The sequence below is a fragment of the Schistocerca gregaria genome, chromosome 3 (genome assembly GCF_023897955.1).
Source record: "Schistocerca gregaria isolate iqSchGreg1 chromosome 3, iqSchGreg1.2, whole genome shotgun sequence".
Classification (NCBI taxonomy): Eukaryota; Metazoa; Arthropoda; class Insecta; order Orthoptera; family Acrididae; genus Schistocerca; species Schistocerca gregaria.
The window spans coordinates 110,204,677-110,220,259 of NC_064922.1; the positions used below are offsets into that span (position 1 = coordinate 110,204,677).

The 15,583-nt window shown below is 40.6% G+C and overlaps 1 protein-coding gene across 1 annotated transcript in view; it reads right to left on the bottom strand.

Moving 5' to 3' along the window:
• Positions 1-5,773: 5,773 nt before the first annotated feature.
• Positions 5,774-15,583, bottom strand: part of LOC126355271 (gamma-glutamyl hydrolase B-like) — a 126,578-nt gene continuing 116,768 nt past the window's right edge. The window contains exons 6-8 of the mRNA XM_050005559.1: positions 6,351-6,457; positions 6,045-6,273; positions 5,774-5,960 (exon numbers count right to left, since the gene is read on the bottom strand). Coding sequence (XP_049861516.1) covers positions 5,842-5,960; positions 6,045-6,273; positions 6,351-6,457 — 455 coding nt within the window. The 3' untranslated portion in view covers positions 5,774-5,841. The remainder of the gene's footprint in view (positions 5,961-6,044; positions 6,274-6,350; positions 6,458-15,583) is intronic.

Below are 15,583 nucleotides of genomic sequence, written 5' to 3' on the forward strand. Positions count from 1 at the left end.
GCTGAGTGCTCACTGCATTAGCTTTGCTACACCTCGCTTCCAGTTCTTTCCGTATGTTGCCATCCTGTGAGAATATGCATCTTAAGTACTTGAAACCGTCCACCTGTCCTAACTTTGTTCCTCCTATTTGTCACTCAATCCGTTTATATTTCTTTCCCACTGGCATTACTTTCGTTTTGGAGATGCTAATCTTCATACCATAGTCCTTACATTTCTGATCTAGCTCTGAAATATTACTTTGCAAACTTTCAATCGAATCTGCCATCACAATTAAGTCATCCGCATATGCAAGACTGCTTATTTTGTGTTCACATATCTTAATCTCACCCAGCCAGTCTATTGTTTTTAACATATGATCCATAAATAATAAGAACAACAGTGGAGACACGTTGCAGCCTAGTCTTACCCCTGAAAAAACTCTGAACCAGGAACTCAATTTACCGTCAACTATAACTGCTACCTGACTATCCATGTAAAGACCTTTAATTGCTTGCAAAAGTTTGCCTCCTATTCCATAATCTCGTAGAACAGACAATAACTTCCTCCTAGGTACCCGGTCATATGCCTTTTCTAGATCTATAAATCATAGGTACAATTCCCTGTTCCACTCATAACACTTCTCCATTATTTGCTGTAAGCTAAAGATCTGGTCCTGACAACCTCTAAGAGGCCTAAACCCACACTGATTTTCATCCAATTGGTCCTCAACTAATACTCCCACTTTCCTTTCAACAATACCTGAGAAGATTTTACCCACAACGCAGATTAAAGAGATACCTCTGTAGTTGCAATCTTTTCTGTTTCCATGTTTAAAGATTGGTGTGATTACTGCTTTTGTCCAATCTGATGGAACCTGTCCCGACTCCCACGCCGTTTCAATTATCCTTTGTAGCCATTTAAGACCTGACATTCCACTGTATTTGATGAGTTCCAACTTAATTTCATCCACCCCAGCTGCTTTATTGCACTGCAATCTATTGACCATTTTCTCCACTTCCTCAAATGTGATCCTATTTCCATCATCATTCCTATCCCATTCTACCTCGAAATCTGAAACATTACTGATTGTATTTTCACCTACATTGAGCAATTCTTCAAAATATTCCCTCCATCTGCCCAAGTCATCCACAGGATTCACCAGCAGTTTTCCTGACCTGTCCTAAATACTTGTCATTTCCTTCTTACCTCCCTTTTGAAGACTGCTAATTACACTCCAGAATGGTTTTCCAGCAGCTTGACCCATAGTCTCCAAAGTCTTCCCAAGATTTCTTCTTGGATGCTGCAGTTATGTGTTTGGCTTTGTTTCTTTCTCTCTCCCTTCACTACCTGAATAATTTCTTTTATCTCATCATACATTTCTTCATCACCTGCAGAGCTAGTTGGCATATAAACTTGTACTACTGTAGTAGGCATGGGCTTTGTGTCTATCTTGGCCACAATAACGCGTTCACTATGCTGCTTGTAGTAGCTTACCCGCACTCCTATTTTTTTTATTCATTATTAAACCTACTCCTGCATTACCCCTATTTGATTTTGTATTTATAACCATGTGATCACCTGACCAAAAGTCTTGTTCTTCCTGCCACTGAACTTCACTAATCCCCACTATATCTAACTTTAACCTATCCATTCCCTTTTTAAATTTTCTAACATACCTGCCCGATTAAGGTATCTGACATTCCACACTCCGCTCTGTAGAATGCCAATTTTCTTTCTTCTGGCAACGAGATCCAAATGGGGGACTATTTTACCTTCGGAATATTTTATCCAAGAGGACGCCATCATCATTTAACCATACAGTAAAGCTGCATGCTCTCGGGAAGAATTATGGCTGTTGTTTCCCCTTGCTTTCAGCCGCTTGCAGTACCAGCACAGCAAGGCCGTTTTGGTTAGTGTTACAAGGCCAGATCAGTCAATCATCCAGACTATTGCCCCTGCAACTACTGAAAAGGCTGCTGCCCCTCTTCAGGAACCACACGTTTGTCTGGCCTCTCAACAGATACTCCTCCATTGTGGTTGCACCTACGGTACGGCTATCTGTATCATTGAGGCACGCAAGCCTCCCCACCAACGGCGAGGTCCATGGTTTTAGATGACAAAAATTCAGTCATTGTTTTTTGGGATAATGAAGACAGTCTGTTATATTAAAAACAAAGATTCCAAGACCTACCAAGCGGGAAAGCGCCGGCAGACAGGCACATGAACAAAACACACAAACACACACACAGAATTACTAGCTTTCGCAACCAATGGTTGCTTCTTCAGGAAGGAGAGGGAAAGACGAAAGGATGTGGGTTTTAAGGGAGAGGGTAAGGAGTCATTTCAATCCTGCATAGTTGTGCCACCGTCTCATAAACATCAGATCAGCAGGTGTAGCAATGGGCTGTTGCTCCAAATAACGTAGCATGACGTCAAGGGCTTCTGCTGCGTCACTGTGTGGTACGAATTCTCCTTTGTCACTGTCAGGCTCGGTGTCACTTCCTTGTCTTGAGTCAGAGCAGCAACTAAATCAGTGTCATTAAGGTTCTCCACACATGCCTCAACCCCTGCCATCCACTCATCTAGGTCTTATTCACTAGCTTCTTCACATCCAGGGATTGTCTGTATCATTTGTAGTAGCTTCATTTTCAACTAGGTTGTCCTGAAATTCAAGAGATGTCCACAGTTTCCTCCACGATTTTCTCAGAACATTTTCTGAAATATCCTGCCACACCTCAGTGGCCCAATAAACAACCTCCTACACATTGGTATTTTTTATTTTGTCCATTAAAGGAATGCTATCATCTTGGATCAGTATTCTTAAAAATTGTATTCTGTAAATCAGTTTTAATGTTTGCAGTATGCCCTGGTCCGTCAGCTGTAGAAGTAGTGTAATATTCGGTGGCAAAAACTTCACCACAATTTTGCCATGACGTAATTCCTCAGTGCTGGGGTGAGATGGCGTGTTATCAATCAAAAGGATTGCATTGGGAGACAAAAGATTTCCCTTAGAAAAACATTGAACAGAGGGAACAAACTGACCATGAAACCATTCTTTGAACAGCTTACTATCCATCCACCCTTTTTTCTGGCTGCGATAATATAGGGGCAGGGACTTCATGTTGCAGTTTTTAAAAGCTCTGGGCCTAGCAGATTTGCCAATCAGCATTAAAGGCAGCTTATGGTTACCAGCAGCATCACTGCATGCGTCACATGATCTTTGCACATTTTAAAACCAGAAACACGGTTTTTTGCTTTTGGTGCCAGACTTTTTGTTGGCAATGCCCTAAAATTAAGGCCAGTCTTATCACTGTTATACATTTGTTGGGGAGAATATGTTGCCTCTCTTACCATTTTTTTCAAACTCACCCAAGTATTCCTTCACTGCATCACAGTGAGAAGAAAGCTTCTCTCCAGAAATTGTTAGCTGACATATTCCATGACATTTTTTGAATCTGTCCAACCAACCAGTACTCGCACTAAAAGACTCGTCACCATTCATTAACTTGTTCAGGTAACAGCCTTCTCCTCAACCAGTGCTCCACTCAAAGGAGTTCCCCTTTCTCTTCCCTGTGTAAACCAAAGTACAAGAGCTTCATCCATTATATCGTACTGGGACTGTTTCAAAGTCTGCTGAATTTCGAGTGTTTTTCCTGAATATGTTGCACAGGACTGTTAAAGCTTCACTCGGTTCTTCTTCCAGTCACAAATGGCTGCTTTACCAACACCCAGTTCCCTTGCCAGTTTATATACGTTCCCACCATTGTCAATCCACTTCAAAGCATTCAGTTTTTCTTGGAGAGTTAACGTTATATGTTACTGTTTACTCGTGACGAAAATGCGTACACCACTACACCTGAACGAATACTGTACAACTGTCACGCTTGCCAGCGACAGATAACTAACATAACCAAATGCTTTGCAAGCCAACTGGCAGTGCACTGACCTCAGATACAACAAAGCTCTCAACAATGCACAACAACAAGGGCAGGGAATGATAGTGAGCCATTGTTACCACACTTGGTACCATGGTGTACCTACTTATCTGCTTGGTATACTTCATTCTAGAAACTCGTCACCATAATTCCAGCTAATCTAAATAAAATGGTAATCTGAACAAGGTCTGGTCAGTTTGGGTTAATGGGACTCTACTGTACTATCTGGTATGGGTCTCATACACTAGAGCAATATTTCAGAATGGTTTGCACAAGTGATTTGTAAGCAATCTTCTTGCAAGTTCACAGTATTCTATTAGTAATAACTTGTGCAGAAGTATAGATCAATGGATGAGAGAGAGGTGTTTAAAAATATTTTTAACACCTTTGATTAATTTTTTAATGTCTGAGCATTTTCTTAATTATACAATTAGCACATTTCTGTGAGATGGTAATGTCATAAATACTGTTGGTAATTTTCATTCCTACCTTTATATTAATGCTGCTGTTTTAAAGTCATGAGTAGTAATTACTGAGACATTTTGGGAGACAGTAGATGTATTTTTGTGATGTGGTTCTTAGTATGTATTACTGTATTATTAAAATAGTGCTGTAGGTGCAAGTGCAGTAGCTTTTTTTCCTTCAACATATTGTTCCAAATAACTTATCTGGCATATTTCCATTCTTTTACCATTTTTATATCTTTTTTGATGAACTTGGCAACAACATACAGAAATGAGGAAATATTAAACACTGTTACCGTACTACAGATAACAGACAATTAATGAAGGTGTGATACAGTATTATATTTGTATGTGCCAATTATCACATTTGTATCCTAATAAGGGTCATAATGTTTGCAATGGTTTTAAACATTGCTGTCTCGCAACCTAAATTTTACAGATGTTTGTATGTTTAACAGATACTGATACAAAATTATGAGCATGGAGCTGATTGGTAGTCAATGTTTAGTAGGTTACCTTATTGGAAGCTACTTCAGTCCTAAATACCTTTTGGCAATCATTTTACATTAAATATCTGTAATGCTGAAGTATCTTATTTCACATTGTTGCACTCAATGCGACATTGTACTGGGAAGCTTTAAACACATTTGAGACATCAGCCTCAGCTACTCCACCAACATGTTACTGATAAATAGATGAGAGACTAAGACATTATTCACAGCAGTCAGCAATGGATATAGGTTTTGCATCCTATCAGATATCTTTTACTCAAATAATAAAAATTATATTTCCACAAATGAAAGAATGTAATCATTCTTTGACATTGAAATAATGTCATAGATTAACTAAATATAAAATAAAAAAAATCATTTCAACTAAGTGGAATTGTAAGAGAGAGGGTAAAATACTAGGAAGTGGTGCTACTAAAATTGTGGGCAGTCATTTACAGTGTTGCTGCGGGCAGCATTTTCAAAATAAGAAGAAAAAGTGTGATCTAATCAGTTTATCTTCTAAGAGATCAGTTTTCATGTATTTGAAGATGCTGTCAAAATGATTAAATTATCTTTATGCCAAATGTTGTACAAATTGTTCCCTTTGTTGTTCTCACAGAATTACAAAATGTGTGTTTCTTCTTTGCAGTATGTACAATTTCTTAGTATTGATGACTGCCTTCTGAGGTAATAATGAAAATTCTTGTAAAACCTACAATACGTAGTAGTTAAGTGGACTACTACTTAAATCCCTAGTAATTGCAGATTTTATTAGCACTCATGTTCAGTATTCCAGCATTGAACCTATTATCTTTCTTAATATGTATGCATACAAAACAATTAGTTTACTAAAAGTTACTGAAATAGTATCAAATATCAAGTAAAAGAGCTGCAGTTAACAGTACATCAAATATATAACCGAAACAATGTATCACATGTCTTCACTGCAGCTACTTGAGATTTACATTCCTTCTAAAGGAAATAAACCTGTTCAAAAACAGATGCTGTTCCTGTATGTCTAATTTTGTAATTATAAATTAACGAATTTCGTTCAGTTGCACGAGACTGAAAAGAGTGGTTACTCTTCCGTGCTGAAAAAAAGAAAACATTAAAACAGCGGTGGAACAAAGCTTAGTTACTTCTAGCACAATGAATGTAATGCAATACCTTCATACCTTCATTAACAAAAAAGTTGCTGAAATACTGCATGGCTTTTATAGCATCTGCAGAGTGAGGGTTATCTCTTTCAGTAGCCCATTCATAAGCATTTTTCTCAGGGTGAAAAATAATTCCATAAAATGGATATTTCCTTGATTCAATGACAGAAACAAATTCCATTCCCTCAACATCGTGGTTCATAGCCAAGATGTGCCACTTGTGTAAAATACCATACTCCGTCATGTTCTAGACAATAAACATTCACTGATACTAGACTACATAAAGGCTGCAATTCCATTACAACTACAATACACAATATTTACCTTTTCAGTGACACAGTAATGATGAAAATGTGCGTTGACTGGGTCAGATGACAATATTGTCAAAATATCATCAGGTATTGCTCCAAATAATTGGCTCCTGAAAAAATCTTTCAAAATATTTTATGTTATCTAAAATCCACATACATTCAGTACTGATTTTTGTTTTGAGATGTAATGTATGTACTATTTTACCGATCATTGGCATACTATTCGGAAAAAAGACAGAAGTAGTGTGTGACTTACATATCACGATACCTGACAGTGCTTTTCAGCCACTCCCCTTTGTCACAGGCGACTTCAGTGCACGCAATGTGTTGTGGGGCTCAGCTACACCATGTCCCAGGGACTAAATAACTGAGCACTTTGTCAGTTCGAAGAGTTTCTGCCTTTTGAACTTTGGTCAGAAGACATGGTTTACACAGGTATAGGGCCATCTTTAACAACTGACCTTTGTTTTTACCCTCCAGATCTTGCAGATTCTGTCAATTGCAAGTTGCCATAGATTTGGATTCCTGTGGATCCACCTGCGAACTAGGATGGTGATCGGAAGATCATAAAGATAGTTGCTCCAAAGGGCAAAGTTATTGCAGTACAATCAGTGAGCTGTCTTTGAACAACAGGAATGTGGCCAGGACATATCACCAATTTGCCAGTCTAGCAATGGCCTCAGATGACAGCCTGCTCTTTGGTGGAACAAAGAATGCCACTCAGCAAGCGGCACCAGACACATAGCTTTGTGGAAATTCAAACACCAACCGCAGAAGATTTTCATGTCTTCAGTATTGCTAGATGAAAGATAATAGAATGGAAGAGTAACTCCTGGAAGGAATTCAGGACTTCCATTAATCAGTCGAATCCAACTATACTAGTTCGGGAAACAATGAGGAAGATTTCGGGCAAGGACTGTACACTCTTAGGATCTTGTTGCAAAATGGGGTCTCGGTGGACATCCTAGAGGTGTGACTCAGGTTCTAGTTGAATATGATTTTACTACCAGAGCTGCAGCTGTACAAACTCCTGAGTTCCAGACATTTTGTCCAGCTGTGGGAATAAGAAGCTCCACTTCTTCTTGTGTAATGAGAAGATCTACAATCATAAATTCTGGATCAAAATCATTACGCAGTGATCTGCCGTATGTGCCAATGGCAAACACCTGTCTTGCTTCAGTCAGATCTGATTTGATCAGCAGTACCCCATCATTTGCAAGAAGGCAATATCAAATCTCTTATGGAAACCAGGCATGAGTCATACCAACTCTTAACAGTTAACAGACTACAGCCCTTACCAGCTGTGCGGGTAACACACTCAAGAGCATGGTCAACTGCCACCTCATCTCAAATCCCAAGTTCACCTGTGCCACTCCCAGTGCAGTTTCAGGTGCTTCAGTTTTCTCACTGACAATTTAATTCTACTGGAGGTGGCGACACAGGGGTCTCCCTGACACCCAAACCATTTTGTCAATGTGCATTTTGACCTTGAAAAGATGTATGGCACCACTTCAAGGTACAAAATCCTTTCCCAACTTCATGAATAGGGGCTATGTTATCATCTGGTGCTTCTTATTCAGTCCTTCCTTGAGGACACATGCTTTAGCTTTTGAATTGGTGATACCTTGTCTGATCACTTTGTTCACAAAAATGGGATCCCCAAGGCAGTGTACTCAATCTCAAGCTTTTTTCAGTCACTATAAATGGCATCTCCTGTGCAGCTGGAATCCTTTTGAAATGTTCTTCATTTGTGGATGATGTTGCAATCTTTTACACTTCTTCCAATCTTATGACAATAATCATCTGAATCAGGAGGCTGGAAATGTAAGTCAGTGAAACTAGTGTTAGGTTTTTCACTAGAGAATACCATTTGTGTCAATTTTAACCAGGCTCATCGCAGTTTTAACCAGCTGGAGGTCAGAATGAGGGATAGTACTTTACATTTTAAGTACATTGTGTACCTTTTTTTTCGCCTACTATTTGACACAAAATTTACCTGGCTCCTGCACCTGAACACCTGTGAACAAAAATTGTCAAGTCATTTAATATTTTGAAATGCCTCAGTGGCAAGGCATGGGAGAGCCAACAGGTCTCACTTCCAGCAGGTATACACGTCATGTGTCAGGTCATGATTAGATTACAGCAGCAAGGTTTATGGATCTAAAAACTGCTAGACATCAGATGCTGTACACCACAAGGGCATTCAGATATTGATTGGAGACTACAGGCCAGCCCAATTCAAAGTCTATGAATCCAAATTTGACCGTGTCTTCTTCTGGTTTGACATTGGCATTTAGCGATGTGGTCCACCCTAACAGTGAGCGGCTGTTAAGGAATCAATCCCATGCAACCAAACCACTCAAGCAAGATCCGTGCTGCAGATTGTCTCAAGGGTCTGGATATTTTACACCTCAGAATAAGCAACTGTGGATGGAACAAACTGCTGCCTTGGCATCTTCAGAGGCCTACACAGTACAAGAAAACTTGTACTCGAAGTTACATTTTCACAAATCTGTTTTCTTCGATTTTAAATACATACCATGTTTTATCATTATGTATACAGAACAATTCCCGTAAGGGAATACATTTAGATGCTCAGCTGCTTTCTCTGATAGTATTTTTGAAGTATGTCTTCCAGAAAAAATTAAAAATTATAATGTGGACTTCCATAGCTGTCAAGGAAGCAGAGCAGTTGCAAAGGCATAACAGTACAAAGTTTCTCCTCTTGTTGACTCATTCAGTGTAGTACAAGTGGTCCACCAAATGTATCCAGTATACTAGTTGATTCACTTCACCTATGACATCTTACTTTGAATTCAACACAAACTAGACTTGCATTTGGGAGGACAACAGTTCAATTCTCAGTCTGGCCATCCAGATTTAGGTTTTCCCCAAATCACGAAATGCAAATGCAGGGATGGTTCCTTTCAGTGGGCACAGCTGATTTCCCTCCCACTCATTCCCTGACATGAGCTTGTGCTCCATCTCTAAGACTTCGTTGTCCACCTTCCTTCCTTACTTTCCTTTGATCCACCACTCTGTGAAGTTTGTGGTGTGGCACTTTTGGTTCACCATGTCTATGTGTGTTTTATATTGTTTAGCTAGGTACCTGCTTACCATCCTTAGCAATGCAACACCAGTGTAACATGAATTTCAAAATTTTCTGAACTGTTGGGTCTCATACACAAAGTGCCTGGGAGAAAAGGTCAGCATGCTCTGAATGGATAGCTTGCCTGGGCAGATTACCATTTTTATTACTTGATTTTCAGTGTCATAGTTGAGTGTATCATGACGGTACTTGTTACGGATACACGGACTTTAAGACATTGTAAGCAACTCCATCTGTGGGGACAAATTCCTCCCCTCCTCCTATGAGAATGGCATTCTGATATTCCATGGCCATGTTGTTGAGTGCCCTGCATTCATTATCATTGCCAGCACCTGGATGATATACACCGAAGGGTCAAAGAAACTGGTACACCTGCCTAATATTGCATAAAGCCCCAGCAAGCATGCAGAAGGGCCATAAAATGGCATGACATAGACTCAACTAATGTCTGAAATAGTGATGGAGGGAACTGATGCCTGAATCCTGCATCACTGTCCATAAATCCGTAAGGGTATGAGGGGGTGGAGACTGAACAGCATGATACAAGACATCCTAGATATGCTCAATAATGTTCTTGTCTTCGGAGTTTAGTGGCCAGCAGAAGTGTTTAAACTCAGAACAGTGTTCCTGGAGCTGTTCTGTAGCAATTTGGGACATGTGGGGTGTTACGTTGTCCTGTTGGAATTGCCCAAGTCCGTCGGAATGCACAATGGACATGAATGGATGCAAGTGATCAGACAAGGTGCTTGTGTACATGTCACCTGCCAGAATCATATCTAGATGTATCAGCGGTCTCATATCAGTCCCACTGAACACGCCCAAAACCATTACAGAGCGCCCACTATCACAAACATCCCCTGCTGACTTGCAGTGTCCAGCAGTTGATGAGTTTGTCTCCATTCCCATACACGTCCATCCATTCAATACAACTTGAAATGATACTCATCCGACCAGACAACATGTTTCCACTCATCAATAGTTCAATGTTGGTGCTGATGGGCCCAGGCGATGTGTAAAGCTTTGTGTCGTGCAGCCACCAAGCGTACATGAGTGGGCTTTCAGCTCCGAAATCCCTTATCTATAATGTATCTTTGAATGGTTGTTGATGGCCCAGCATTGAAATCTGAAACAATTTGAGGAAGGGTTGCTCTTCTGTCACATTGAACGATTCTCTTCAGTCGTTGTTGGTCCTGTTCTTGCAGGATCTTTTTCCGGCAGCAGCAGCGTTGGAGATTTGATGTTTTACCAGATTCCTGATATTCATGGTACACCCATGAAATAGTCATATGGGAAAATCCCTACTTCATCCCTACCTCAGAGATGCTATGTCTCACAGCTCGTGTGCTAACTATAACACTACGTTCAAATTCACATATATCTCGATAACCTGCCATTGTAGTAGCAGTTACTGATCTAACAATTGTTGTCTTATACAGGTGTTTCTGACCACAGTGCTGTATTCTGCCTCTTTACATATCTCTGTATTTGAATATGCATGCCTATACCACTTCTTTGGCATGTGTATAAGCATTCTGTCCACATTACTCTCTCCAACTACCTGTCTGTATCACAGCTGTTATATACCTTGCTTACAACATGGACGTAAGTGGGTGCCACATGTAAAGTGATAATAGATCCATATCCAAATATGATAAATTTAACAAGGCCTTTTACAAGTTGTATGCCACCCTCCTTTTTGTGCAACAGACTGACATCCAACATATTTTAAGAGTCTGATACCTCTTACATCATTGTTAAACTGTCCTAAAGAAGTATGTGCCTTTATCTCAGAGTAACAGCCTAGAATGTGGAACCATATCTTATGCTGGAGAATAAAGTAATTTTAGTTATACCTAGAAATCAGCAAAATGTTTCCCTACATGTTCCTGCATCTTATAAGAGAATACTCTGGCACATGCCCAACCTGAATCTACATGCCCAACATGTATAATGTCCTGGTGTGTACATGTGTAGTAAACATATATAGTTTCAAAAGTTTTAATACTATACTTTACATTCATATGGTGTATGTGACGAATGCTGAGAATATCCACAAAGACTGTCATCCTTTTTAATCATTTTATTAGTGTTGACAATTGCTGCATTCAGCACCTTTAACTACTTAAGGATTGAATCTTTGTGGCTGATTAAAACTGTGTGGCAGGCCGAGAGCTGAACTCGAGACCTTTGCCTTTTGCGGGCAAGTGCTCTATCGATTGAGCTACCCAAGTACAACTCATGACCTGACCTAACAGTTTTACTTCTGCCAGTAACTTGCTTCTACCTACCCAACTTGACACAAGTAATTTTCTTTGTGCAGCAGAGTATGCGCTACTTAACACTTACCTAAGATCTAAATTGCATATGTGGAAATTGTAATAAATAGTATAGCCAGTGTGCTAATGTGGTTTTGTTTAAAAGGTGCTGAATGTCTAACTAGATAAATCATACAGATTATTCAGTGAAAAAAATTAACTCCTTTAATATGTTACTGATTACAGAGAAAGTGACATGAACGTGGACTTTTCATACAGACCTATCTCACCACTTACATAAAGCTTGCAGCTACAACCTCCTCAAGCAAAAGAGAAACACACACAATTCATTCACACAAGTAATCACTCCTGACCGCCAATGCCAGCATCTTGGGCGAGACTGCAACTATCACATCAGATGCAAGCAGCAATGTGGAGGGGAAGGGGAAGGGGAAGGGATAGTAGTGTACGAGTGAGGAGAGAGACGAAGACTGTCTGGTGGAGATGGTAGGGCTAGAATGCCAACAAGCACACTGTCAGGAGGTTATGGGGCAGGGAGGTGGGGAAAAAGTTAGTGAAAAAAGAGAGGAGCAGGGAAAGATGGGAGCATGTGTTGGCAGAGGGCAGCAGATAAACAGGATGGGAGATGACAATGGTAGCACAAAGGGGGTGGAAAACTGTTTAGTGGAAGGTGTGGAGACAGTATGTTACTGTAGGTTGAGGCCAGGATAATTAGAGGAGTGGAGAATATGTTGTAAGGATAACTCTCATCTGCACAGTTCAGAAAAGCTGGTGGTGGATGGAAGGATCCAAATGGGTTGGGTAGTGAAACAGCCAATGAATTCAAGTATGTTACATTCAGCTACATGTTGTGCCACAGGTTGGCCTACTGTGCTCTTGGCCACTGTTTGGCGATGCCCATTCATACTGGAGGACTGCTGGTCGGTAGTCATACCAATATAAAAAGCTGTCAAATGACTGCAGCAGATCTGGTAAATGTCATGGCTGCATTCACAGGTGGCCCAGCCCCTGAAGGGGTAGGATAAATCTGTGACATCATTGGAATAGGACGTGCATGATGGGTGGATTAGGCAGGTCTTGTACTTGGGTTTTCCTGAGGGATATGATTGGTGGGTATGAGAGGAAATGGAACATGTAATTTCCCCCCTCTTCCTAATTCCAATTTATTATCCACAATAGTGTTTCATGAAGATTTGAGAGGAGTGAAGATTACAATAAACTTCCTAGTTTACTTATCTGTTTGTGTAGAAATGGTTCCTGTTCTAGTATAGAGGTCTGATTCTTGAAGCTGAAAAAGTCAAATTTTAGAACCTCATGATTGGACTGATCTAAATAAATTTGAAGATGGTTGTTGCAGCATTTTTGTTGTTACATTAATATATTTTGTCACATTTTAGTATATCATACAGTCTTTTGATTTTTTGCATTAACAAAGTCAAAATCACATTGTTTGCAAAAAAAGAAAAAAAATACGCCTGATCACATCAGAGGCATGCTTACTACTGTCTCACTCAACGGAGTAACAATATTCCAAAGAGTTTACAATTTTTCTTGACAACTGAATTTCCATTAGTTTCTGTTACATTATTACTTTTGATTATTATTTTATAAATGAATCCACAAATACACATGATAACCAGTACAGTATTGCATAATCAATAACAGAAATTTTAAGTGTGCTAATAGTTCATAATGTCAAATGTTTCTAAAAAAATAATTTTAACTTTACATTCATAATTAGTACTTATCAATTATAACAGCAAACATAAAGTATTTCCTTTCATAAATTTAGCTTCAAATATAACATACTGTGTATAAAATTATATGAAAGTTTTCAGAAAAGTAGCTGAGGTAATATTGACCTGTCCAAAATTCAAAAAATAATTCTGGTATCAACAACTGCTGTTGAGAAAAAGTAATCTAGAGGAGGATGTCCCATTACACACAGGAGATCTGTTCACGGACTAGGCCTGGGGGATAGTGCCTGCCTGTGAAGCCCTTAGTGAGACCCTCATACTGAGCAAGGGAGTTCTTATCATTGCAGAGATGCCGTTCCTGGGTGGCCAGGCTGTACGGGAGGGATTTTTTGGTGCAAAAGGGATGACAGCCATCGAAATGCATGGGGGAAATGGAGAGCATGCAGAATGAGGGTGTGCAATGTGTCATAATGGTGAAAGGGAAATAGATTCAGGGGAGAGGTTCTTGGAAGTGCCTAAGGCTTTCAGCATGGATTGGAGGTTGTGTTGGACTTCTGGGATGGGATCACTCTGACAAAGTTTATAAATGGAGGAGTCAGATAACTGGTGCTGGTCTTCTGCAGGTAGTCACAGTGGTGGAACTTAGTGTGCAGGTAGGATGATTAGGCCAGGATTTGTTTTGAGGTTGTGTATGGCTATTCTTTCTTCTGCTGTAAGGTTAGTGTTCTGAGGAAGGGACATGGGGAAGGATGGTGAGGCTAGGTTGAAGGTAAGGAATTTCTGGGAGGTGATCCAACAGTGCTGCATGCCCCATTGTGGATGGTTATCGTGCTACCACGAAAGATTTTTAGTCCTCGTTGGCAAACCCCTTCAACTAATTGCCCATAATCTAGCCTCCCACATCAAGGACACCAACCACTTCCTTAACCAACTCACCGCCATTCACACCTCTTTACCTCCTGGGTCCCTACTTGTTACTGTTGACACAATCTCTCTACACATCAACATCCCTCATGCCCATGATCTTGCCACTATTGAACACTACTCTTCTCAACGTCTTTCAGACTCTAAACCCACTACGTCTTTCCTCATACACCTTAATAACTTTATCCTAACCCACAACTACTTCTCCTTTGAATGGAAGGTACATAAATGAACCTGCAGTAGAGCCATGGGCACCTGCATGGCACCTTCCTATGCCAAACTTTCAATAGGCCATCTAGAAGAAAATTTCCTAGCCTTCTAAAACACCAAACCCCTAACCCGGTTCTGGTTTACTGATGATATCTTCATGATCTTGATTCAGGGCCACAAGACACCCTATTCTGTTCCTTCACAAACTCAACACCTTCTGTTCCATCTGCTTCATGTCATCCTCATTCCAGTGTGCCACCTACCTAGATGTTGATCTCTTCCTGTCTGACGGCTCCATCCACACCTCTGTCCACATGAAACCCACCAACCACCAACAGTACCTACATTTCGGCAGCTGTCATCCCTTTCACACCAAAAAATCTGTGCAACACAGACTGGCCACCTGGGAACAGCATATACGCAGTAACAAGATGTCCCTTGCTCAGTATGCTGAGGGTCTCACCAAGGTCTTCACACACAGGTATTAACCCCAGACCTAGTCTACAAACAGATTTACCATTTCACTTCGCCTCACACCCCCAATCCTCCCACCACCCCCAACACCCACTAACATCTTAACCTGGAACAAACCACATCTGTCACCAAGGATTTGATTAGCTATCATCATACCCTGTAATGAGGAACATTCTACCTGAGATACTTCCCACCCTTCCTAAAGGGGTGTTCCATCACCCACCCACAGTCTCGTAAACTGACATATGGCTGGGAGAGTGAAGTGCTGATCACATGCTCCTCCATATCCACATCCAGTGATGCCTGTGGGCTGCAGATGACACGGTGGCCGGTCGGTACTGTTGGGCCTTCCAAGGCCTGTTCAGATGTAGTTTAGTTTTTATCACCCACCCCACCTCCACAATGTCATAGTCCGTCCTTATGCCACTCCCAATCCTGACCCCTTGCCACTAGGATCATATCCCTGTGGAAGACCCAGGTGCAAGACCTGCCTAATCCACCCATTGTGCACTTCCTATTCCAGTGATGTCACAGTTTTATCCTACCTCTTCAGGGG